This window comes from Callospermophilus lateralis, chromosome 16, assembly GCF_048772815.1.
Source record: "Callospermophilus lateralis isolate mCalLat2 chromosome 16, mCalLat2.hap1, whole genome shotgun sequence".
In the NCBI taxonomy this organism is placed as follows: domain Eukaryota; kingdom Metazoa; phylum Chordata; class Mammalia; order Rodentia; family Sciuridae; genus Callospermophilus; species Callospermophilus lateralis.
In genome coordinates, this window is record NC_135320.1 from 88,634,423 (window position 1) to 88,658,202 (window position 23,780).

Sequence of the window (23,780 nt, forward strand, 5' to 3'; positions counted from 1 at the left end):
TGTCCCTCAGGAGTCCACGCGTGGAAGGCCTGGTCCCCAATGCAGCTAGGTTCAGAGGTGGGGCTCTAACCCCATCAGGGGACTTGTCCTTCTGATGGACTAATACTGTGAATGGGCCACTGGGAAGTGACGGGACGTGTAGGCAGGTGGGGCATGACTGAGGAAGTGTGTCACTGAGGGTGGCCCTTGTACACTGTATATTGTCCCTGGCCCCTGACCTCTCCCCACTGTTTCTGGGCCACTGTGAGCAGAGCAGCTTTTCTCTGCCACACCCTACCCACATCTCCGCCTCAGCCAGCCAGCCAGGGACTGAAACAATGAGCTAAAATAAATCTTTTTTCCTCTAAGTTGTTCTTGTCAGGAATTTTGGTCACAGCAACAAAATGCTGGCTGACACAACATGATGCACCAGGAACCCAACAACTAGGAATTTGATATTCAGAACTCCCAACTTCTCCCATGCTCCACGTCTTGCTCATCTCTTTCCATCCATGTTCCAAAGCACACGACACACCAAGTCTCACAGCACTGAAAGGACTGTCACTTGGTCTAAAAATCAACCTGTTTTGCAAACTTCTCCAGCATGACTTGGCATTGTGTCAACGTTGAGCTGTACAAGACACGCACCGCGATTCTGCGCGGCTGCAGGCATCAGGTTGAATGGCTTTCAGTCATTCAAGAGTCCGACATCTTCCTAGGAGCGCACCTGCAAGTCCATTCACTGTGGTCAGTCACACAGAGCAGAAATGACACAGGATATGCAATCAGAGCTCAGCTCAGCTCAGCACATCTGACTCCCACGCCAAACTGTGAAGTCCTTAGGACAGTGCTCATGCATTATTCATGTGCTGGCACAGTGGCTGCATATAAATGTAATATAAACGTCTGACTGTTGAAGAACGCAAAGCCAAGTGAGGTGAGTGCTATTGTAAGAGAGCATGAGCAGCATACAGCAGGCGCAGCAGTCAATTCTACTGGGAGGCACCGGAGAAGCCTTCAGGAGGCACATGTGGACTGGCTATGAGGAGGACAGAACTGGGGATGGGGCAGGGAAACAAAGTTCTGAACACAGAGAAGTGTGTTCACAGGCTGTGGAAGCACCATGTGCACCCCACAAGTGAAGGCCCAGAGCTGACTCAGCTGAGGGTCACCTGTGCCCAGCACAGCAGCAGCACAGAGGAGGTGCTCAGGACAGTTCTGCCAAAGGGCGAGCAAAGGGACCGGCAGCTGGTAGCCAACAACAGACGGATGGACAAGCAAGGGGCTAGTGGTGGCAAAAGGGAGCTGGGAGTGCATTCCTGCACAGCCCGAGTCCTGTCCTTGGCTTCTGCAGACCACATCTGAACCCCAAGAGGACATGATCACTGTGACCCTGCTCCCCAGAACACAGTATCCAAAACAGAGGTACTAGGGAAGTGTCTGTGGGGGGATAGAAAAAGAGCCTGGGGCAGTGTAGTAAACCTGTACTCCAGCTACTCGGGAGGCCAAGTCAGGAGCATCACAAGTTCAAGGCCAGCCTGGGCAACGGAGCAAGGCTCTGCCTCAAAATGACAAATAAAAAGGGCTGGGGATGTAGCTTAGTGGCAGAGCACTCACCTAGCCATGTGGGAGGCCCTGGGTTCCATCCCTCGTACTGAAAATAAGCAACAAAATAAATAAACAACAGTGGCAGCAGCACCAATATTAACTACAGCTCACAGGAAGACTCTGATTAGCGAATCCTTATTAACACCAGGGACTGTACTAAGTGCTTCCCATGATTACAGCAACCAGAAGAGGGACAGAGAACTGTATCCACCACAGGAAGAGACTGGCACAAAGAGAAGCAAATGGCTTGGTCTAAGTCATCCGGTGGTAAGTGCCAGAACCAGGACTCAGACTGGGCTGGGCTGATTCTCACAACTGTGATGTAAGTTTAAACCAGTCCGTCTCCCACCAGTCCAACACCAGCTGCGGTGGCTGGCCCCTGGCTCCTGTTTGGCTCTTCCCATTCCCAAATGCAGGTGGGACTTGGTGTGGAAGCTACAGGAAGAACTGAAGACACAGAGTCCTTTCTCCTGTCTCCCCCAGATACCCCGCTCTTCAGCAATACCAAGTAGAAATATTTTTCTACAACATTTATTCTTAAAACTTTGCCCTATATTGCTATGATGTTAAAAGCAATAATTCTATAAAAAGAGCATAACTCAGAAATAGTCCAGGCCAAAAGGTTAGGATGCTCCCATGGCACAGCCACCTCTTCACTGGGCCCCTGGCCCCAGGCTCCCCTGGGTTGACAGGGACCAGGAGTCAGCCACTCCCTCCCGCAGAGCTGCCTGGCTAAGATGCTGCTCCCTCCCTCCCTTCCTTCGTAGATTCCTCCTGGTAACAGGCAGGCTCAGCTGACACTGCTATAGGGTCTCCAGCTTGGGTTTTACTAGTTTTAATGCAAAGTGCCCTCGTATACCTGGAGAACTGTTCAATTTCATCATTTCTCATGGTTTGAACATGAGGTGTCCCCAAAAAACTCCTGTTAAAGTAGGAATGTTCAAAGGTAAAATATTTAGATTATGAGAGTTATAGTCTAATCAGTGAATCAATCCACCTAATGGATTTGATGGATGACTAATTTAAAAGGACTAATTAACTGGGTAGAACTGTAGGCAGGTTGGGTGCTGAGGGAAGTAGGTCACTGGAGCATGCCCTTGGGGATTATGTCTCATCCCCCGGCTCCTCCTCCTCTCCCTCGGCCTCCTGGCTGCTTTCCTCCACAACTTTCTGCCATGACGTTCTACCCCACTTTGAGCCCAGATCAACGGGGCAGGCCTTCCACAGTCAGACCTCTGAAACTATGAGCCTAAATACGCTTTTCATCCTCTAAGTTGTTCCTGTCCCACATTTTGGTCACAGCGCTGAATAGCTAACACACCACTCCAGAAACTCTGAAAACAAGGGGGAGAAAGCTAAGGTAATTTCTGAAACATCTTACTGAAAACGAGAAAGATCAAGTGAGGAAATTTAGACAAATACACCATCTTCATTAGTGGGACATACATTTGCTTATTTAAAGTCAGCCTTAACAATCCTGATGGTCTGGTTTCCCAGGCCTCAGAAGGCCAGGGAAGCAAGATCATGAGCTCATTCCCCATGTGCTAGGAGAGCAGCCAAGTGGCCACTCCTCAGCCGCCATGTGCCAGGCACAGTGCTAGGTCCTCTGAAGACGTTGATCCTGGTTCTGGAACCACTGCACAGGAGACGGCTGGGCCCAGCCAGGAGAGCACCCAGGTGGGAGTGCTGTGTCATCAGCAGTCAGCTGACGTGCTCAGGCCCAGTCAGGTGCCGCTGAGCAGCAGGTGAACCGCACCTATGGCACCAGCAGCAATCAGGAAGAGGAAGAGGCCACACGCCTTGAAAGAAAATTTCCTTTGTCTAATTCACTTACTTTCTACAATTCTGCCCACAATATTCTGCAATCCTAAGCATGCTTAACTTCTGGATAGAACTTTCCACTTCACTAACTTTCTTTAATATTTAAATTGGAGTCCCCTTAGGAGCCAGCATTTGTCGCTTTTGTCCCAGCGGCTTAAAGACACAGACCTTTCCCCCCATGTTGGGCGCCAATTGCCGGGTTTCTGTTCTCACGACTAAAAGGCTCAGGGGTCACTCTAGTTAAACTGGGCTAACTGGGCTGCACGAAATAACCACACAAGAGACACAAATACCTTTTTCTTTGGGGTTGCTGTGACGGCTCCTCTGACCTTAAGGGTCTGCAGAAAGAGAGAGAGAGTGAGAGAGCACACGCTGACCCTTTTATTGAGGAGAAGCTATTCAAATGAGGCATGGGGTCAGGTTTCAGGGGGCTGAGTATCTTCATGATGTCCACTGTCAGCAGGTTGGCTGACACCTGGGTAGGACACACCCAAGGACACAGTAAGAGGAGGGGACACACACAAGGCACTTCCATGGAAGATTCTATCCTAAACAGGGCAAGGGGTTATATTACAAAGGAACAGGTGAGCATAGCTCCACCCATGGGGCTGTAGCAAGACACACCCATGCATGTGACACTGAGTGCCTCAGCACCCAGCTGGGGAGTGTAACTCAGTCACCCGTAAGGTTGGCCTCCCACAACGCCTAAAGAGCATGGCAGGCCAGGTCAGCAACCCAAGGTAGCCAGGAGGTAGGGAGAGGAGGAGGAGCCGGGGACAGACATGAACCCTGGAAAACCACACGCACACAACACCAGAGGCCAGCAGCTACCCAAGACCTGGATCCCCACCCCAGGGTCCTGCTCTTTCCAAACACATAGCACACTTTGAAAAATGCCTCGCCGTGTTGTTTACTTCTGTATTAAGTTCTGAGGCTCATGTGTGACACATTCAAGTAACAGGCAAATCCACTGATCGAGAAACGGCTCGTTCCCTTCTGAGGCCAAAGAGTCCAAGTATTTGCATCTAGAAACAGCACAGAACCGTGCAGACTCTCAGGCAGCTACGGCAACACAGGAGCTGTAGGTGCAATTGCCAGACCTACCGCAGTCCTGCGCATTGAAGCGGGCCTCTTTCTCTGTCTCCCCGTACTTTGTGTGAGCAGAGGACACCTAAAGGAGCTTCCCACAACCCAACAGCATGACAGGCAGTCAGGAATCGCACAAGAAACATCAATCCAGAGCACAGCATATGCTTATGCCACTGTTTCCTCTGGAAAATTCAGTGTCTGAAATAATGGTCCTTATCTTAATGCTGTAGTTCAGGTCAGTGCCATCAAGTGAAACTGGCTATGTCACTCTGAAAATAGTAAAGAGAGTGTCACTGCTACCGATGTTCAACACCCAAGAAGCCATTAATACTTGCCAATTGCAGGAATGCTGGACTATGACATTTGTGAGAGAAGTAATAAGCAATAAAGAGAATCCTGTCCCAACCACAGCATTTACAAATTTTTAATTATACTGAAATGGAGTCATCATTTTTTTGTTAAAAAAGTAAGCGAGGAGAATGAAGAGCCAAGGGATGTGTGTGTGTGATTCTGTGTGTGCTGTAGGTAGATCTGACTGTACACACACACACACACACACACACACACACATTCTCGGGACATGTGAGGAAAAGCTAATAAATTTTCCTTAATTTAGGCTTCATTACAACAAAATCTATAATTATTTAAGCAAGAAAGCAGTTACATTTTTCACACTCTACAGACCTGCTTCCAAGTGGTATGTCATTAGCATGACAGTATTACATGATAGATGATCCTTATCTTGGAACTGGGCAGATTATGAGTACTCATCTCTGTGGCAGAACCTGTGAACAGGGACAACTTGCCAGGGACATGCTTCTGTATGCAGGAATGTCCAGGAGCTTTCCACGTTCTGAAAGAATGCCTCGCCCAGATGACAGCCCCAGGCAGAAGATGCCAGTGCTCCTGCTCCCGAGCTCCGGCTTGTCACCAGTACCGTCCTCAGCTCCTAGGCAAGGCCACAGCAGTGAGACAAAAGGACATACACCACATGCACACCAGAAGATCTCTGGAAGTGGTTCTGTGTATTTCATGGTGAAGTGCCACTCACATGGCACATGGAGAGCCAGAGAGGAAAGGCTGTTGTCACTACTGAGATGTAAAGCCAACTTACTGCACACAAAGAAAACAGCATGGGAACCCAGGGAAGGGAGCATGTAACTCCATGTGCTGAAGCATCCAAGCAGATATTTAAGAAACCTCTCAAGAAGAGAAACTCAAAGGGCTTCAGATAAAATGATGCTGACATGGAAATGGATGCCACTAACATCCTCCACCGGTCCCACAACTTCCGCGCTCTTCCCAGCACATGCCACCAGCTCCAGCTCCCCGCTGCAGACATTTTCTCATCCCCTCAGAGGGCAGGTCATGCATTAATGCTGACAGCCTCCAGGGACTGCAGAGCACAAGCAACGGGAAATATTCCCTTTGTATATTTTGGAAGCAGATGGTTTGTTTTCATTAATTTAATTCCACATGTAAATGTACTGCAGCTTGGGACAATAAAAAAAAAGAATGATAGTTTTAATTTTTCATTGTAACTCCACTGCTCTGAAAACGGCTATACCCTACTATATTACATGTCTGCCTTCCTCCCTCAGGATGAATAGTGAGGACACCGGAGCAGAGGACTGGGGAGCCCTGGCTCTCGCTCTGGTTCCCTATGAACCTGAGATAGGTCCTTGACCCCTTCTGCTTTTACTCTCCCTGTCCATCAAGTGAAGGCAGTAACATTCTCCCCAACCGTGCCAGAATCAACTAGATGTCAGCACAGAAAAGCAAGACAACCAAAAACAGATCAGGCATGTGCAAGGCATGATGGGAAACCCAACTTGTGGGCAGAGAGGTGAATGCATGCACAGTGTCCACGTGGACCTCTGCACAAAGCACCTCCCTTGGAACTCTGTCTGGTTGCCATGAGTGTTCCCAACCTCCTACCTTGTTAAGCTTTCACTAAGGATGACCAGAAACATGAAAAAGAGTGACTGCCTCCCAGGCTGAACAGGGACTACCTGGGAAGGAACATGAGGGACTTTCTCCTGAGATGAAGATCTTCTTCAGGTTTGGGCTAGACAGGTGCATGTGTTAGTTGGGATTCATCAAACGGCACACTAGAGATGCGTGCACTTCACTGCACACACACTTTACAAACATAACTGAATTCCAGTGAGAGGCACGCTGCAGCACTGGAGAATAAAATGTCCTGACACCTGCAACTCCTTAAACAGTATTTTAAGAAATAAGACAGGTTAATGGATGACAAGCAGGCTGGATGGACCTATGAGGAACAAAATGTCCACTGCAGAGCCTAGACGGCAGGGCCAGGGTCACTACGAACCCCTCAACTCTTCTGTGTTCGAGAACCTGTTAATCAGAGTGGGAAGGAGGGAAGGCGGACCCAAGAAAAAGCTCTGGAAGAGTTCAGAGGCCCACGGAGCACCCATGCCAAGGTGCCCTGGGAGCAGGGGTGCTGAGACAGCCCCAGCAGAGGCAGAGCCTGGAGGCGCAGAAGCAGCTGAGGGCAGCCAGAGTGCAAGGAGGACAGCAGCACACGCAGCACACAGGGTGGGGGTGGTCTTATCAAAATGTCATGATGGCTCCCACATTTACTGTCACTCCGGACCAACACACAAGACGGTCATTCTACAAGCCTCATTCTGGAAATATGAAAATGGTTTTCCATCCACAACCCCTCAGTAGTGGACACCCTGCCCCACATGCTAGTCAGTGCCTCTGCGAGACTCAGCCTGCTAGAGAGAGGGACCGGACACAAGCAGTCACCATGTAGCATGGAGACAGGACTACTGCGGTGGTAATTTAGGGTACTCTGAGCAAGAAAGAAGGACCCAATAACACAGTCTAGGAAAGCTTTCAGGAGAGCAGGTGACACCAAAAGACAAATTAATCAACCCTGAGGAAGCAAAAGGGGTAGTAGCAAGAGTTTGCAAGCTGAGTTCGAGGCAGAAGAAATGGCGTACCCTAAGGTGGAGAAGAGAGAGCAGATGTCAAGAAGTGAAAATCGGCTCCTGAGGACTGACACCAATGGGGTCTAGGGGAGGGGGTGAGGACGAAGCTGAAGCACTGTGGGGAGACCTGGTCACACAGGGCTCTGGGCACCAGGGACAACAGGGAGCCCGTCAAGGACTTCCCAAGGGAGAGATAGGTAGAGCCATGCTTCAGAAAGAGAGACAGCTCACGAGGAATAATGATCACACAATCTACAATTTAGGTTTATTTGAGAGAAGGAAAAAAAATACTTTCCAGTTGCTAAACTGTAAAAGCAAGACAGATGTGAAAGAATTTTACCATATAAGCTGTAATTTTCTGTCATTCAATGTTAGCTTGCTTGGGCAAACATCAACCAAACCCTATAACTAATTAACTTAAATTCCAAGTAGCACATGAAGGTATCCTGCACTAAAGAGAGAATTTCTGTCTATTGCATATATTTGGTCCTCAAAATGGAAGAGGAGGTGAAATTAAATAATATCATTAAATTTCCCAGTCTAAGATCCACTTTAAGCCAATAGTGTTGGTCATTCAAAGTGTATCTTCTGCCAGGAGGCAACATAGCCCTTCCTCCCAGTACCTACCCTTGGTGGTGAGAATTTTTGAGGTGACTTCCAGTTTCTCCAGTGGCTCCGTTCCAATATTTTCCAGTGTAATGATGAGTGGCTGAGTTTCTCCATTGTACAGCTGGACGGACACGTTAGTAGATATCTCATCACCAGACGAGGGCTGCAGCGAATGTGCAGATCTAAATAAGAGTAATAACCACCGTGAGCGCAAGGGGGAAAGGAGAGGGCAGAGCGGAGAGCATTCCTGTTCACTCACATCAGGTCAGCAGCCTGCCTCACTCATGGGCCTCAGGGCCAGGGCAAGCTGCCGCCTCCAGGGTTTCCCACACGCAGACCCACCTGGGCTTTACGTGTTGTGAACTGGTCACCCTCACTCAGGCTTCATGGCTCGTGTGTGTGTGTGAAGGGCAAGACTACTTAATTACTGCATTGTGGAGGACACAAATTAAGCAACGAATTAATGCAAGTGAACCACGAGGTGTTGCTCATGCTGAGAAGAGGGACATCATGGACTTAAAGAGAAATTTCTAAGAACAATTCCTACTGGAACTGGAGCCAGGGAGATAAAGGAGTGCACAGGGCCAACCTGGTCTCCCAAGTGCAAGCCAGGAACCACGCCCCCAAAGACCCAGGCAACAGAGGGAAGCAACGGTGGGGCTCTGTCCTCCTGCCACTCAAGTGAGGCCTTACACCGCAGGACAAGCCCCAATGGCCAGCCCTATATACAAGCACAGCTCAGCATCTGGGGCCTCCTCGCTAAGGCTCCTGCACCAACACCCTGTCCTAAGCCTGTAGTCTGTGGGCTCTGCCCAAGTTCTACACTACTCACTATCCCAGTATCTCCCTCCCAAGCCACAGGAGCAAAGAGACTTCTGCCTAGGAGGTAATCAGGACCCCAAGAAACACAGCTGGAACCAAGGCCTGCTGGCAACAATGACATATAGGCGACCCCGCCTATGTTTCCTCTGCATCTAACTCTGCTCCACTGTGGTCTCCATCTGTGTTGACTGCTGGTCCCTCTTCCTGCACATTTTCCTTGCTGCAGGACCTGACTGACTTCCACAAGCCCTGGAAGCCTGTACACCATCGTGCCTTGAAGCGCTCCTGAGCCCCCGGGGAGGAGAACTCTCTCACTGGTGTCCACTGCAGGAGCAGCTGGAACTCTGGGCTGCAGTCAATCTGACCCTCCCTCTAGACTGAGCTCACACAGGGGACAGGCACAGGTCAAGGGAGTTCTTCCTAAATGCCAGTCCCATCCCACCAGGTCAAAAGCATACCAGAGGTGTCAATAAACATGAGCAGATTTGCTGCATCCATCTCAGGTATGTTGATTTTAGAATATTATCAACACTCACCTGAAGTGGAAAAATCACCTTAGAAAAATATACACATTCTTAAAAATAAGAAACAGCACTTTAACTCCAAATTGGAGTTAAACTCCCCCTGCCAACATCTAGTCTCTCTCCCCAGGTGAGGACGCACACTCTGGAGTGCACTCCCAGAGCCCCAGGTACCCCCTGAGCAGGCCAGGCGAGGCAACCAATACCTGAGAGTGTGCCCATCCATGGGACCATGAAAATGGAGCAGGTGGGCACAAAGTATCTTTGAAAACTATTCTAAGAGCAAGAGAAAAATGAGGGAGACAAAGCCACAGTTAGCACACCCATTTTCATCACCTCTTGTGCAGCTGGAGGGATGGTCTTTGAGCAGGGAGCTCACAGTTCCTTTTCCTGGAATCCTCTCCCTTCCTGGTAACAGCCTTTGCCTGGGTGCCTTTTCACCTTCCACTGCCCACCCTTCAGCTGGGTTCCAGGTGGGGGCTAGCAAGTGTAAGCAGGCTCCACAGTCGCCTAGAATCTCTGCACAACCCAGGAGCCACCTGCTAAGGCCCGACCAGGTACCTGACCAGGTACCTGCCAGCTGCCACAGTAGCAGGAAAAGTAGTGGGTCAGGGCGAGCAAGACCTGATGGGAGTCTGCAGGCCCCGCTGCTGGAGTAACAGGGCTTGAGGCAGTCTGCCCAGGACAACAAGGACAAGGCTAACCTCCTGAGGTTGCCAAGGCCTCCACTGAGACCAGGTGTCTGCCCTACACTGAAGGCAAAGCAAAATGACCTATCTGAGCATAACTTATGGCCATCACGTTCACCCTTTTAGGTCTACAATCATGTTTAGTAAGCCTACAAAGCTGTTCAACCATCCCTGATACCCAGTTTGAAAACACTTCCAGCACCTCAGAGGACATGCCCTGGTGCATGCAGTCAAGCCCTGCTCCCATGGCTGCCTAAGGCAACCACCCAGCTGATTCCTCTTTGTGTCTGCTTCTTTCACATGGCACGTTTCTGAGGTGCGTGTATGCTGAAGCATTATCAAGAGCTGGCTTGTTGTTATTGCTGAGTGATATTTCATTGTACAGAAGTTTTGTCTATCAAATGATGGACATTTGGGTATCTTCTGCTCTTTTGACTATTATGAGCAATGCTCCTACGAATGTTCATGCTCAATTTTTTGTGTCAACGTGTTGAGACTGACTTGCAATTATTGGGTCACAGGTAGCCTTATGCTAACTTTTTAGGAAAGTGTCTTTGAAAGGGACATGCCACTTTCTGCTCCCCTCAGCCCTAAGTGTAGGTCCAGCTCCTCCCCGCCTCACCACCACGCCTGGTGACTGTGTCCAGTCACCCTGCAACTGGAATCTCAGATGACGCCAGCTCCAGAGACTAATGATCTGAGCCCTCTTCCAGGTTGCTTCTGAGCTGCGTGGACCTCTTCTGGTTGAAACAGCTATTTGAGTCTTTTGCCAATTTTTAAATTAAGTTGTTTGTCTTCTTATTACTGAGTTTTAAAAGCTCTTTATGTGAATACAAGCTCTTTATCAGATATATGATGTGCAAATATTTCCCCCAGCCTGTAAGTTTTCATTTTCCTGATGGTGTCTTTGGAAGTACAAAGGTCTTTAATATTGATGAAGCCCAATTCATCAACATTTTATTTTATGGACCCTATTTCTGGCATCACATCAAAGAATCTTTGCCCAACCCAAGATCATAAACATTCTTTCTCCTGTTTTCTTCTAAAAGTTTTGGACTTTTCAACTCTTACTATCAGGTCTGTGCTTCATTTGAGTTAGTTTCTTCTGCTTCATGTTTCTCCTCAGTCACATGGTGCTTCCTCCACCAGAAGCTGCTCCACCTGCCCATTCACACAGCTCATGCCTCCTCTGGCCCCACCTGGTCACTGCAGAGGCCTCCTGGAAGAGCCCTTCCCAGTGCAGAGACTCCATCAGCACTCTAGTCACAGCTCGGATGCTGTCAGTCTCTGCCTCTGACAGGACTCCTGTGGTCAAGGGACAGGACTACATGCTCACTGTCATAGCCCTAGCACCTAGCACAGCGCCTGGCAGATGAAAAGGACCTGTTGAACATATGAGGTGGTTTTTAAAACACTTCATAAAATCCCAGGACACCTTTTATTAAAATGGGCAAAAGGATACTCATTATTCATAATAACAAAAGTTTAGAATATCACAAATCCCAATAGCAAGGATTCCAAAGGCTAACTCCACATTTAGTTCTTGTAAGAAACATTTCAACTTTGTTCTGATTCATGTTCAGCAAATCACATTAACTATTGGCATCAATTCATTATAGCTAAACTACGGAACCAATCTAGATGCCCTTTCAAAAGATGAATGGATTAAAAAACTATGGTAGGGGATATGGCTCAAGCGCTAGCGCGCTCGCCTGGCATGCTTGCAGCCCGGGTTCGATCCTCAGCACCACATACAAACAAAGATGTTGTGTCCGTTGAAAACTAAAAAATAAATATTAAAAAAAAAACTATGGTATATATATTCACAGTGGAATATTACTCAGCATTAAAAGAGAGCAAAATTACGGCATTTGCAGGTAAATGGATGGAGTTAGAAAATATCATGCTAAGTGAAGTAAGCCAATCCCAAAAAAACAGGGGTCAACGTTTTCTCCGATAAGTGGATGCTAATACATAATGGGGGTAGGGGGTATGGGACGAGTGGAGGACCTTTGGTTGGGTCAAAGGGGTAGGGCACAAGGGCAGGAAAGATGGTAGAATGACATGGACATTATTACCCTAGATACATGTATGACTGCATGAATGGTGTGATTCTACTTCATGTACAACCAAAGAAGCAAAAAAATGTGCTTCATTTGTGTACAATGAATCAAAGAGCTTTCTACTGTCATGTATAACTGATTAGAACTAATTTTTAAAACCACAATAAAATTAAAAAGAACAGAAAATCTCAGCCACATTCTGATCAAAGAATTTCAAATTAACTCAGATTCTTTAGATATTTTAAAACATGTATAACTAAAAAATATCCATAAGAGGGCTGAGGTTGTGGCTTAGTGGTGGAACACTCGCCTAGCAAGGGTGAGGCACTGGGTTCAATCCTCAGCCCCACATAAAAATAAATAAATAAAAATAAAGGCATTAAGTCCACTTACAACCAAAAAAAATGTTCTGAAAAAATATTCATAAGACCATGTCTTGTCAACAATTAGTAGCCACTCCTTGGAAACACTACCTGGGTAGAGACGTGCTGATCTGTAGTCTTGGCAAGGCGGGAATGACTTCAACGGTAGAGCCACTGGTTTTGATTCCCGGGAGGTTATCTAGCAGACAGTCACTGAAGACACCAAAGACAGTGGTACGGTAGCCTGGAATGCAAGGCAGAACTCACACCTCCTGGCAAGGCCCACGTCCCACCCAGAGCAGCAGTGAGAAGAGCACAGGCATCCTGGGCCTGAGGCCTGGCCTGCCACCCACCAGCTCCCCACACTGCCCCTCCAACCAGAACCCACAGTATCTTCATGCTGACGCAGCTGGTAGTGGCACTATGTCCTATTTCACATGCTGACCAGGTCCAAATAAAGGACAGATGTAAAGGTCCCTGCAAACTACAAATCTGCAGCACCTGATACAGTATCTCTTCCCTTTACTAATTTGCTTTTCAGATTTCTCCATCTCCAAAATGAGAATGGTAGTTAATATTCCTTTGCAGGACATAATGTATCTGAAAGAGTATCTGAAAAATGCTTCAAAACCTTCTGTTGAGGATGAAAGTTCAAGAGCCAATTATTGTTATTATAGCTGCTATGTGATACGGCAAATCTGCCATATGTGTACAAGTACTATCATTTAAGATTATCAAATTTCCCAAGCCAAAAAAAAATATGTTGGTTAGATAAACACACAAAATTGTTTAAGCAAAGCTTTAAAATGGCCCTTGAAATTTCAAGAGATAGCTATCATAAACAACATTCACTGTGCAATGAGATTAAATAGCACCTAATGCCCAAGGCCCAGGGCACCACCTTCTCTGCGCATCCATGGTGGGACACACAGATCTCCAAAGGGAGAAGCCAACAAACCAGGCCATCCCTGTCGATATCCACCCTCCCCCAGCAGCCCTCCCCCACAGCCCTCCCCTCGCAGCTTCAGGCTCTCTCCCAACTCACAGGACTCCCAGCCATGCTCCCTGTGCTCGCTCCTCTCTAGAGTGAGTTCTGGAAGGCTTCCTTCACTGGCAAACATTTTCCTCCCCAAAGCCCCCCTTGCCACTAATGCCCCCACACTCTTCTCTCCCTAGAACTTATCATGGTGTGGTTTTGTCTGCTAAGCAACCATTATTTTACAATTCCTAATGAAAATAATTTTCCTTCTCTTACCTATTGTTTAAAACAACTACCTTACACAATACTATAAAAAGATTGCTGGTACACAATAAAGGACTTTTTTTTCTGCTGCTAAAAAAATACAAAAATAAAAAAAAATAAAACAACTACCTTATAAAACCCCAAGTCTGATGACAACTATTTAGCCTGAGCACGAGGATGTCTGATAACACAGCCAGCCCTTCTGGCCCATCTGAGGGGCAGGAGAAATGCACACAAGTTGGCACCAAGGATGGACACTGAGGGATCAGCTGGAGGCCCCCAGGCTCACTGTCACAGACACGTAGGGGTCAGCAAGGGGGCCCCCACAGTCAACATTACACATCAGCCCCAGCTCTCCTCCTCCACAGAGGTCTCCAGGCCTAATTATCGCCCCCCCCCCGCCCCGGCCACCACACTCCTGCCACCGCACCCTGCCCCTGTTCAAGGCAGTAGTCAGTATCCTTAGGGTGATTCCCAAGGTCCCCTAGGACTGCCCTTTACCTGCCTTCCAGCCCCATCACCACCACCCCTTCGCTGGACTACCTACTCCGGCCACCCTGGTTCCCTGAGTACACCACTGGTCTCTCCCACCACCAATCTCTGACCAGGTGCTGCTCTGCTCAAGAGCCCTTTCTACATTCTGCTTCCCACCCCTGCTTCCCCACTCCCACTCCATTCATTTGGACAACTCCCAGGGGCCTTCAAAACTCAGGTCACTTGCTATGACAGGCCTTTGTTGACCTTCCTCCTCCCCGAGTCCCACCTCCACACGCTGGCCTCCATCTTGGTACTTCCACAACACATACAACCCGGGGTTACACCTGCCCTCACCTCACTGGCCCCAAAGTCTGCACCTTTCCTGGGAAGGAAATGACAAAGACCTCTCGTGTGAGGGGCTCTGCACCAGACACTGAGGTGCTCCAGAGTGAGACAGGCCTGGCCACCCAGAAAGGCCAGCAGGGAGCACATCCACAAGTGACAAGGAGGAGAAAGGTGTGCGGGACCCAGGGGAGCCAGAGGAGGCTTGAGCCACCTGAGAAGGGAAGCCTCACTGAGAGCTGCAGGCAGTGAGCAAGCCCTGGGTGGAGAGGATCCAGAGGATCTCACATCCAGGAGAGCTTAGGAAACAGTGCCCCGCCCAGGAGGCGCCATGAGACTCAAGTGCCACTCCACAGGAGGGAAGGGAAAAGAGGAGTCCACAGAGGTGCAGGCCACATGGGGAATAAAGCACAAGAAGGCACGGGACACACTACAAAAGGCCCAGCTGCAGCTGCAAGACAGACTTGGTAGCAAGCAGGCCCGTGGGCAGAAAGACCAGGCCTGATGTGCTTGTGGAAACCCTGCAAGGGAACTGTGGTCTGCAAGACAGGAAGTGGCCAGTCTCACCTACTGGGGAGACAGTGAGGTGTCCTAGGGGGTTACAGAAGTGGAGCAACTGGGGATGACTCCCAAGAAGCTGGCGAGGGCAACTGACTCGTGGTGGCATCATCACTCGGCTGGGGCCACAGGGCGAGGTGCCACTTTGGGGAGTAGAGGCAGTGGTTCTGGTTTGACATGCGGTGTGTAAAGAGACCCAGAAGCAAGAGCCAGAGAGGCAGCAGAAGACCTAAGGGAAGCTGGGACGCAGCTCAGGGTGGAGCACTTGCCTGGCGTGCACCATTACAGTGACCAAATCCAGAGGGTGTGGATCACGAAGGCCGCCAAGGACAGCTTTCCATGCAGGAAGGGTGGGTTCTGAGAGTCAGGTTAGGGGAAAAAAATGAAAAGCAGGCCCTGGATTCATCCAGGAAATACTAAAAATCACTAGTGACCTGGGGTTAGCCGTTCTGGAACGGTGAGGTGATCGGGGCTGGATCTGGGATGCAGAATGTGAGGAATATCTGATAACACAGTCAGCCCTTCTGGCCACATCTGAGGCGCAGGAGAAGTGCACACAAGCTGGCACCAAGGATGGACACTGAGGGATCACCTGGAGGCGGAGAGGTGGAGAGTAGCCCCCGCATGTGCGCACACCTCCAGGAGCAAACAGAGCGCCACAGCAAGGACAAGTCATGGCAGCCGAAGGGCAGGGAGAAGCTGGGCGCATGTCTGCACACTTCCAGAGGACCACACAAAGGAAGATGGTGTGGTGGGGAGGGAACGTGACGACCTGCCACAACAGGACACAGCCACTGCCGCCACATCACACACTCACACCCAGTTTTCCCAGGTCTCATCCCAAAGAAATGCCATCGCAGCCCCGTCCTCATCTTTTCATGGTTGGGACTAGAGGACAGGTGATTAGCTCTAGACCTCAACAAAGCGATACAAACGCTCAGCAGCATTTTGCAAGCAGAACCAGAAAGGAATTCTCCTTACCGTTCACAGTGATCGTTCCAGTTGTCTGCGGCACCCCAACAAGTGTCACCGGGTACAGACCAGATTCTGCAGGAAGGGAAAGCGCAGCAGGGAGAGACTCGAACTCCACGCCACTGGTGAGAAGCCCCTGAAGCAAGAGAAGGGGCATCATGAGCAAGCTCAACCCAAACCCATCATGGACGATCAGTTCTATCCGATCCTTGAGGCATGCGCTGCAGGCACACCTAGGACTGTCAGGAAGACAAGACTGATGGTCTCAAAAGACCCAGAGAGCTTTAGAGACAGTGTGTACAAACAGAAGTGTAAAAGTGTGTGTGTATGCACACAGAGGTGCATGTTCAGACACAGATGTAAACATAGTGTGTGCAGAGGTGTGTGTGCACAAAGGTGTGTGGATACACATGTGAGTGTAGTGTGTGCAGAGGTGAGTGTAGTGTGTGCAAACCTAAGTGTGTGTGTGCAGAGGTGTGTGGACACATGTAAGTACAGTGAGTGCAGAGGAGAATGTGCAAACAAGTGAGAGTGTGCAGAGGTGTGGATACATGTGTAAGTGTGTGTGCCTTGAGGTGCATATGCAAACAAGTATGTGAGTGCAGAGGTGAGTGTGCAGATACAGATATTAGTGTGTGTGTGTTTGTACATGCACGTAGAGTATGTGTGTACAAATGTGAGCGTATGTGTGCATGCAAACCTTTCCAACTCCGTTCACAGACAGCACCCAGAAGCAAGGACGCTCTGAAAGACTGAGTGCACCTCGTGCCTGGAGTTTGACCAGCACTGTCAGGTGATCCATGTGTGGTCAGATGTTGTGGGCAGGGGTGGAAGCAGTTAGACTGACTCTAGGCAAAATATCTTATTTTAGTATTTCCTTTGTCTTTTTTTTTTTTTTTTAACTCAGGGGCTTAACCACTGAGTCACATGCCCAGCCCATTTTATTTTTTAATTTGAGACATGGTCTCACCAAGTTGCTTAGAGCCTCACAAAGTTGCTGAGGCTGGTTTATGATCCTCCTGCCTCAGGCACCTGAGCCACTGGGATTAGGTCTTCAACACTGTTCCTGGCTTCTTTTATTTCCTTTCCAAACAGCTAAAGCAGTATGGCCAACTATTAGTATTTGTTAATGTGGATGGTGGATATGAGCATGTTGGGACTCCCTGGAATGTTTCATATGGTCAAAATGTTTCATAATTCAGTTTTTGAAATTTTGACCATGATTTGTGGGCCATCTCCAAATGGAGCTTTTTATTTTATTCTTTATTCTTCCTAATTGTTTATAATAGCATATATTACTTTTAAGCCAGATAAAAATGAAAGATACTTTTTTTAAAAAAAACGTGAGGAAGAGTAGTGGGGCTATGACGCTCTAATCACTAGAGGAATTCTGTACACACAGACTGCGGGTGTCACAAGTAGGCAGAACGCAGGTGTTGGAATCTGTGCTGGTCTCAGGTAAACTTCAAAATCAGCACTTCATTTCCTTGTCCAGGTCAGGAGCAGGACACACCGGAGAGGCCTCACCCAAGAGCCACTTCCCAAGGCAGCCTGTCCTGGCCAAGAGGTGGGGAGCAGAAGGCCCAGAGCAAGACTGAGGCCGCGGGGGTCTCTCAGCACTCAGGCAGGAAGCATGACCTCCAAACAGTCTCCAGGAAGTCCCGACTCCAAGCCAGGCACAACCCTCCACCTCGGCCCCAGGCCTACTGCACGGCACAGATGCTTTTTGGAGAGCCGTGGCCTACCCAGTGCCAGGCGGGACCACTCCTCAGCTCCACACACCCTTTCCATGTCACCACCAGACAGCAGCACTGCAGGCAGCACAGCAAAGGCTGAGGGTGGGACGCAGGCGGGGAGGACCAAGAGGGGATCCCCCCATGGACCTCCTCCCAACCACGAAGGTGGCCGAGCAGTTCCCGGAGACGCACATCTGCAAGCGAGTCTCGGAGAGCTACGCTGGGCCTGGGAGCCCGTCGGGATGGTAAGCCCGGACCCCGCACAGTCAACAGTCTGCTCTCCTGCCTGCTGCTCATTCTGCCCTGCGCCCTGATCCTCCAGTCACCCTGCAGCCAGGGGACGCTGCTGGTGTTATGAGCAGGAGGAATGCAGACGCTGGAATCTGTGCTGGTCTTGGGTAACCTTCAAAATGAGCACTTCAAATCTCACATCCCTTCGGCTAAGCTCAGTTTGTGTGCAAATCAGAGCTCTGTTCATGGATTCAAACATTTCCTGAGTACCAGGCATAAAGACACAAAAATGACAAAATGCCAAAAAAAAATGCAAAAAAAGAATGACTCACAACAAGCTCATATCTCTAGCAAAATGGAAAAAAAAATATGTCACAGATTGTATGTGTCAAATATTAAGTAAAAATTTGTATTTTAATGATAAATTGGTATTTTTAACCCAAAAGACCAACTAGTTGGCTGTGCGTACCATGTTCTCAACGCGGAGTTCGAACGGCATTGGGTTGTACACCATCAGCTGAACCTCACACACGTCTCCTTGAACCCACTGGAAATCTACAGAGCACAAAAGAATCCACGTTAGTCAGCACCTCTGCACCTTCTCACAATGTCAGGTGATTCGTCTGGCAACACACTTGTCCGGCAAAGCAGTGGACCTTACGATCACCTTGAGAGAGCAATTCACCTGGCTGTGATACCAGCTCTCTGAAACACAGTTAAGCCTGTCATCACTGCCACTTTAATGCAACGTGTAGGACTTTTCCCAGGGCATTCTGCAGGCCGCACTGGTGCATAGCTGAACTCCACGGGGACAGATTTCACAAAACAGAGTTCCACCAGAGTGGGGGCTCCACCCAGGTCACTGGGCCACAAGGTACAATGCACACCTCACTGTCCCACAGGCTGGCGAGGCAGGCAGATGTCATCAGAGTCAAGAGGCACAGAGCATGACCGCCCTGTGCCCGAGACTGAGAGGGAAGAGGGTGGTTTCTCCTCCTCTTAACTCCTAGGCCCGTGCAGTGCAGAGGCAGAACAGAAATGACCCTACCCCAAGGCCCAGCACATGTGCCCTGTGCAGCCCCTCCCTGGAGGACAGGTCCACACTAGGTGATGACCTGTAACAGCACTGAGGGGTTGTGCAGGTGTATCTCAGATGCCCGTCAGTCACCTCTGAGATGACCGAAAGGGAGACTTTCCCAGACAGGCTGATCCAACCAGCTGAGTCCCTAATGGAGATGAGATCCTTCTTGCCAGGGTGTATGTAGGGTGGCCTCTAGAAGTGGCCAGCAGTCCCAGTTGACAACCACCTTGAGATAATAAAAGAGGACCAACCTGAGGAACCTGGGAAACAAACCGCTCCCCAGCGGAGCCTTCAGAAGGGGACCAGGTGACACCTGGACTCAGCAAGACAGACTCAAACTCCTGACCCATGCAGTGAGAAAAGTGCTGACATTGTTCTGAGCCATAGGTAAGCTTCAGAAATTTGTCACAAAGCTACTGAAAACCAGTAGAGCTCCCATCCCCATCTCCACTGCCCCTCCACCCCTGAGGCTCGGCATCAGGCGACCAAGGGGCATGCTGGCAAGTGTCAGGTGGGAGGCCACCTCCTTACTCTGTGACCTGCCTCGTGACACGGTGTCAAGGCCACAGCAGTACAAGGTGGGCACTCACAAGCCAAACGGGTAGCGAGCTCGCCTAGGAAGCCCACTGCTGGCAAGGGCAGCCCCAGTGGTGCGGCCAGGACTGGGAAGTCAAAGCAATATCTAGTCCAGGCACAGGGAGCTCAAGCCAGTGCAGGGCTTTTTCCAGAGCAGAGGTAGGATTCACTGACCAGAATTCACCAACTTTCATAGAGCTTTCACATCTCATTTTCAAGATATAGCTTCTGTCCCACTTTGGACCAGGGACCCTGCACAGAGATTAAGACCAGCTCCCCAAAATCTGTGACACCTGGCCAGATTGGGCATCTGCAATTGCATGAACCAATGACAAGGCCACCAGGAAGTTAGCTCACAAACACTGCCGGAGCTGTGCACACACCTGAGCTCTGGACAGCACAGAGAACGACCACACTCTGCTGGGTCAGTAAAGCACATTATCCTCATTCTACAAAATGGAAAACTCCTGACTGCTGAACTGTCTGCCCACCTATGGCTGTGATAAACACAAGGGCTGCAGTCCAAATTCAAGTTCTTCTGGCTCTAAGCCCAAACACTTTCCCTCACGATACACTCCTCAACGGCTACAGACACTCAGGCCATGTCTCTCCTTCACCACACCTGCCCAAACCACCCGGTGAAGATTCAGTATGGGGTTCACCCTCTCTCCTTGCACACACGACCAACCAGAGCACAGCCCAGCCCCTACCACCCTTCACAGTACCCCGGCCTGCTGGCGTCTGCAGGGAGCTAGCAACCTGCCTGCTCCTCCCTGCAGATGAGAAAGCCACTGCTTTTTTAAAAAAGTCACTGTGCCTTTGGCTAAGGGATTGTTTTCTCTGCAGTCAAAAAATAATCATTTTTTAAAATCATGCTCTGAGATACTAGAAGGAATGATTTATTTTTATGTGATAAGTTGCTTTTGTCTGAAAGAAGGTGGTCCAACCTCCCATGTGTCGAAGCACAAGCCCCTTCCTCATACTTTGTCACAGAAAGATCAGGAGGGCACAGGAAGTAGTAGCTACTAAACACCCTCTGCCAGCCCTCCCTGCTCCATGTTGGCACACCAGGACCAGCAGCACCCGGCAGTTCTACTGTTGACAAGCTCATCTCTGTCCGCCACACCGTGTGGACCCGCTTGGCAGGAAGAGTTCCCAATCATCATGGCATCTGGATCCCCCGCACCACACACAGCTGCTCCTGAAGACCCTCTGAGTGGGCGCCAGGACTTCCGGAACTTGTCTCACTGGATCTCGGAACAACTCTCGAGTCAACTCCTAATGTCCCCATTCTGTAGACAGCACAACTGCAGACCAGGAAGTCACACGATGGGAAGCGAGAGCTGGGGGCCAGGCTGCGTCAGGGCCACCTGGCAGCCCCAGCTGACCAGGGACAACATGGCATCTGGGCAGCTGCCAACCTCACCAAAAACCCTGGCACTCCAATCACAAATGACAGGTGACCCTCACCGCAGCACTGCAGAGTGGAGTTAGAAGGTGGCCACACTGGCCATGTTGCAGATACAAAGACCAATAAATAACCCCTTGGCGGAGTGGGAAATGGCCGCAAGAGTCTCCCTGGAGAAGCTCTCTATTTCTTGCATCTGCAAGCCCTGCTGTAATGGTAACATCCCCAGTAGCTACACAGACTCGGGTACAGAATTAGGAATTCAGATTAAAGATGGGTGATTCTTCAAGCCTCCAGGTAGGTACTCTCTGGTCAGGCTATTGCCCAAAAGATATTAGAAGCTGTAGAATACAAATTGATTTTTCCTATGGATATTCAACAAATAATGTGCATTTTTTGCTGAACCTTCTGATAGCTCAGAAAAACACTCTTATATCAACCATAAATTCATCCTCCAACCAAGTGAACAGGTGCTTATTGGTCCCATGAAGAGCCACCTCACAGTGGGAAAACTCCCCGGGCATCAAGTCATGGGATGGAGACTGGGCTCTGCCACCTACTGGCTCTCTGGCCCAAGGCAGGTAATTTGCATCCAGTCTAAACCTCCCCACCTGTACTCAGGTAGAGAGCAGCACTGGCTGCATCAGCACCAAGCAGCTGTGAGAATCTGAGGGTCCAGTCTGCTCCAGCCTCTTACGCAAACACAAGGATTTTCATAATAAGAAGCCTCAACAATTCCTAGAATGGAAGAGGAAAAATAAAGGGACCGGGCTGGCCTCAGGGACCTGCAATCCAGCAGTCAGTGGCACCAGGCCCATGTTTACAGGCCCCGTATGTGCTGTATGCTTGGCTCTTGTAGTATACAAATTCTTAATACTTTCTCAATAAAGGGCCTATGTTTTTGTTCTGCACTGAACCCCATGAACGCACTGCTGCCCTGGGGGATGTCTCACCCCACACAACTCTAAGTCACCATGGCACACACACATGGCACGCACATGGCGCACACACATGACACACACCAAGGGAAAGCTGCCAACAAGTGGGGTCATGTCTTCAGAAACCCTTGCATGCTGGCACTGGCTGCGCTCTTCAAGGCATTGCCCCTCGACTCTCCCTTCACTTTCCTCTGGCTTCAACAGGGAACGCTGGCATGGGCGGAGCCAGGGCACTCCTCTTCATGGTGGCCCAGCGTCTGCATGGATCCTGCTCCCAGGGAATGGCACTCGCTGTTTGCCTGAGTTCAGCAATAGGTAACCAGGTGCTGGCAGAGGGCCGCCAGGGCCACAGCTCTCAAGAACCTCCATCCACACTGTCTCACCCTTCAGCACCCTGTCCTGTGTCCCGCCTGCATGAACTGAATGGGAGGAGCTGTCCAGGGCAGGGACTTTGTGACACAGCTTCTCATCTCACATCCCCACAAGCTCTTCCTAAGTCCAAAGTGCCTCTGTGCCCTCACCTACCAACCATCACAGCCTAGCCACACCAGCACCCACCTTGGCCTCCAGCAGGACAAAATCACCCAACACAAAGCCTGCTCCATAAAAAAGTGGACTAGCTCATATAATTCACAAAGTACTGCCGTGGTTTGGACACGGGTGGCAGGGGTCCAAGGGTTCGTAGGTAGAACTTGACCTCCACTATGAAGTATTAAGGGAATGGAAACTGAATCCAGTGCTGGCGTTTCAAGGCTGGGCCTTCAGGAGGTGACTAGGCTCAGATAAGGTCAGGAGGGTGGTCCCATGGTTGCATCCTAGTCACTTTATCAGAGAGACAGAGTCCAGAAGAGATGTACATCATGTGCTCACTGTCTCTCTGTGATGACCTGGGTCTTTCTGGTTTCTAGAACTTCCACAAAATCACCTTTAATAAAATAGATTTTCAAATATTGAATCTAGAACACAGAAAGACCCAGCCCTACAGTGAGCACATGAGACTGTGCCATCACTACTGGACTCTGTCCCTCCTGATAAAGTGACTAGGATGCAACATGGAGCCCACCCTAAAATGTACATACACATGCACACATGCACACACAGGTGAGCCAGTCTGAAATTCTGCCCTAAAATTCCAGAAATCCACTAAAAACAAAGAGCCGGGCACAGTGAAAAGGTGGGAACAAAAGATCCTACCTATTTTCTTGCTCCGTTCCTCTCCACGGTTGTGTGCAATGATTGGTGAATAGATGAACGGGCTCTTGGTCGACACGCTCTGGCCCAGCAAGCTCTTCATCTTCTGGGGCCGAAGGCTGGTAGGAAGGCTCAGCAGCTTCACACACCTGTCATTTCAAACAGAGCACAAATGCATCAATGGCCTCGGTGGCTTGGTTTCAGGACAGACCTTACTAAACACCACAGGAAAGAAAACCAAGGCCCACTAGTGGAAGGGAGGGCACTCATGCCAGCAGGACAGGCAGCTGGACTCCGCTCAGGGCTGCCCCACTGCCTCTGTGCCTGGGCTTATGCACAGTTCACAATGAGAAGGGCCAGGCTGCAGCCCCCACCCCTGCTCTCCAGCTGCACACCTCTGGACATGGCCTTGCCTTCTCCAAAGTGGGTTCCTGTCTACAGGATGCAGATGGGGCCAGTACCTCACACGTGGAACTAGGGTGAGGACTGGAAAGCTCT

The 23,780-nt window shown here is 49.7% G+C and overlaps 1 protein-coding gene across 2 annotated transcripts in view; it reads right to left on the minus strand.

The window, feature by feature from the left end:
- The window catches only part of Trappc9 (trafficking protein particle complex subunit 9), a 510,720-nt gene that overhangs the window by 382,195 nt on the left and 104,745 nt on the right, over positions 1-23,780 (minus strand). For both annotated transcript variants that reach the window (XM_076835401.2, XM_076835399.2), the window contains exons 11-15: positions 23,286-23,431; positions 18,558-18,643; positions 16,131-16,257; positions 12,641-12,773; positions 8,091-8,254 (exon numbers count right to left, since the gene is read on the minus strand). In XM_076835401.2, coding sequence (XP_076691516.1) covers positions 8,091-8,254; positions 12,641-12,773; positions 16,131-16,257; positions 18,558-18,643; positions 23,286-23,431 — 656 coding nt within the window. The remainder of the gene's footprint in view (positions 1-8,090; positions 8,255-12,640; positions 12,774-16,130; positions 16,258-18,557; positions 18,644-23,285; positions 23,432-23,780) is intronic.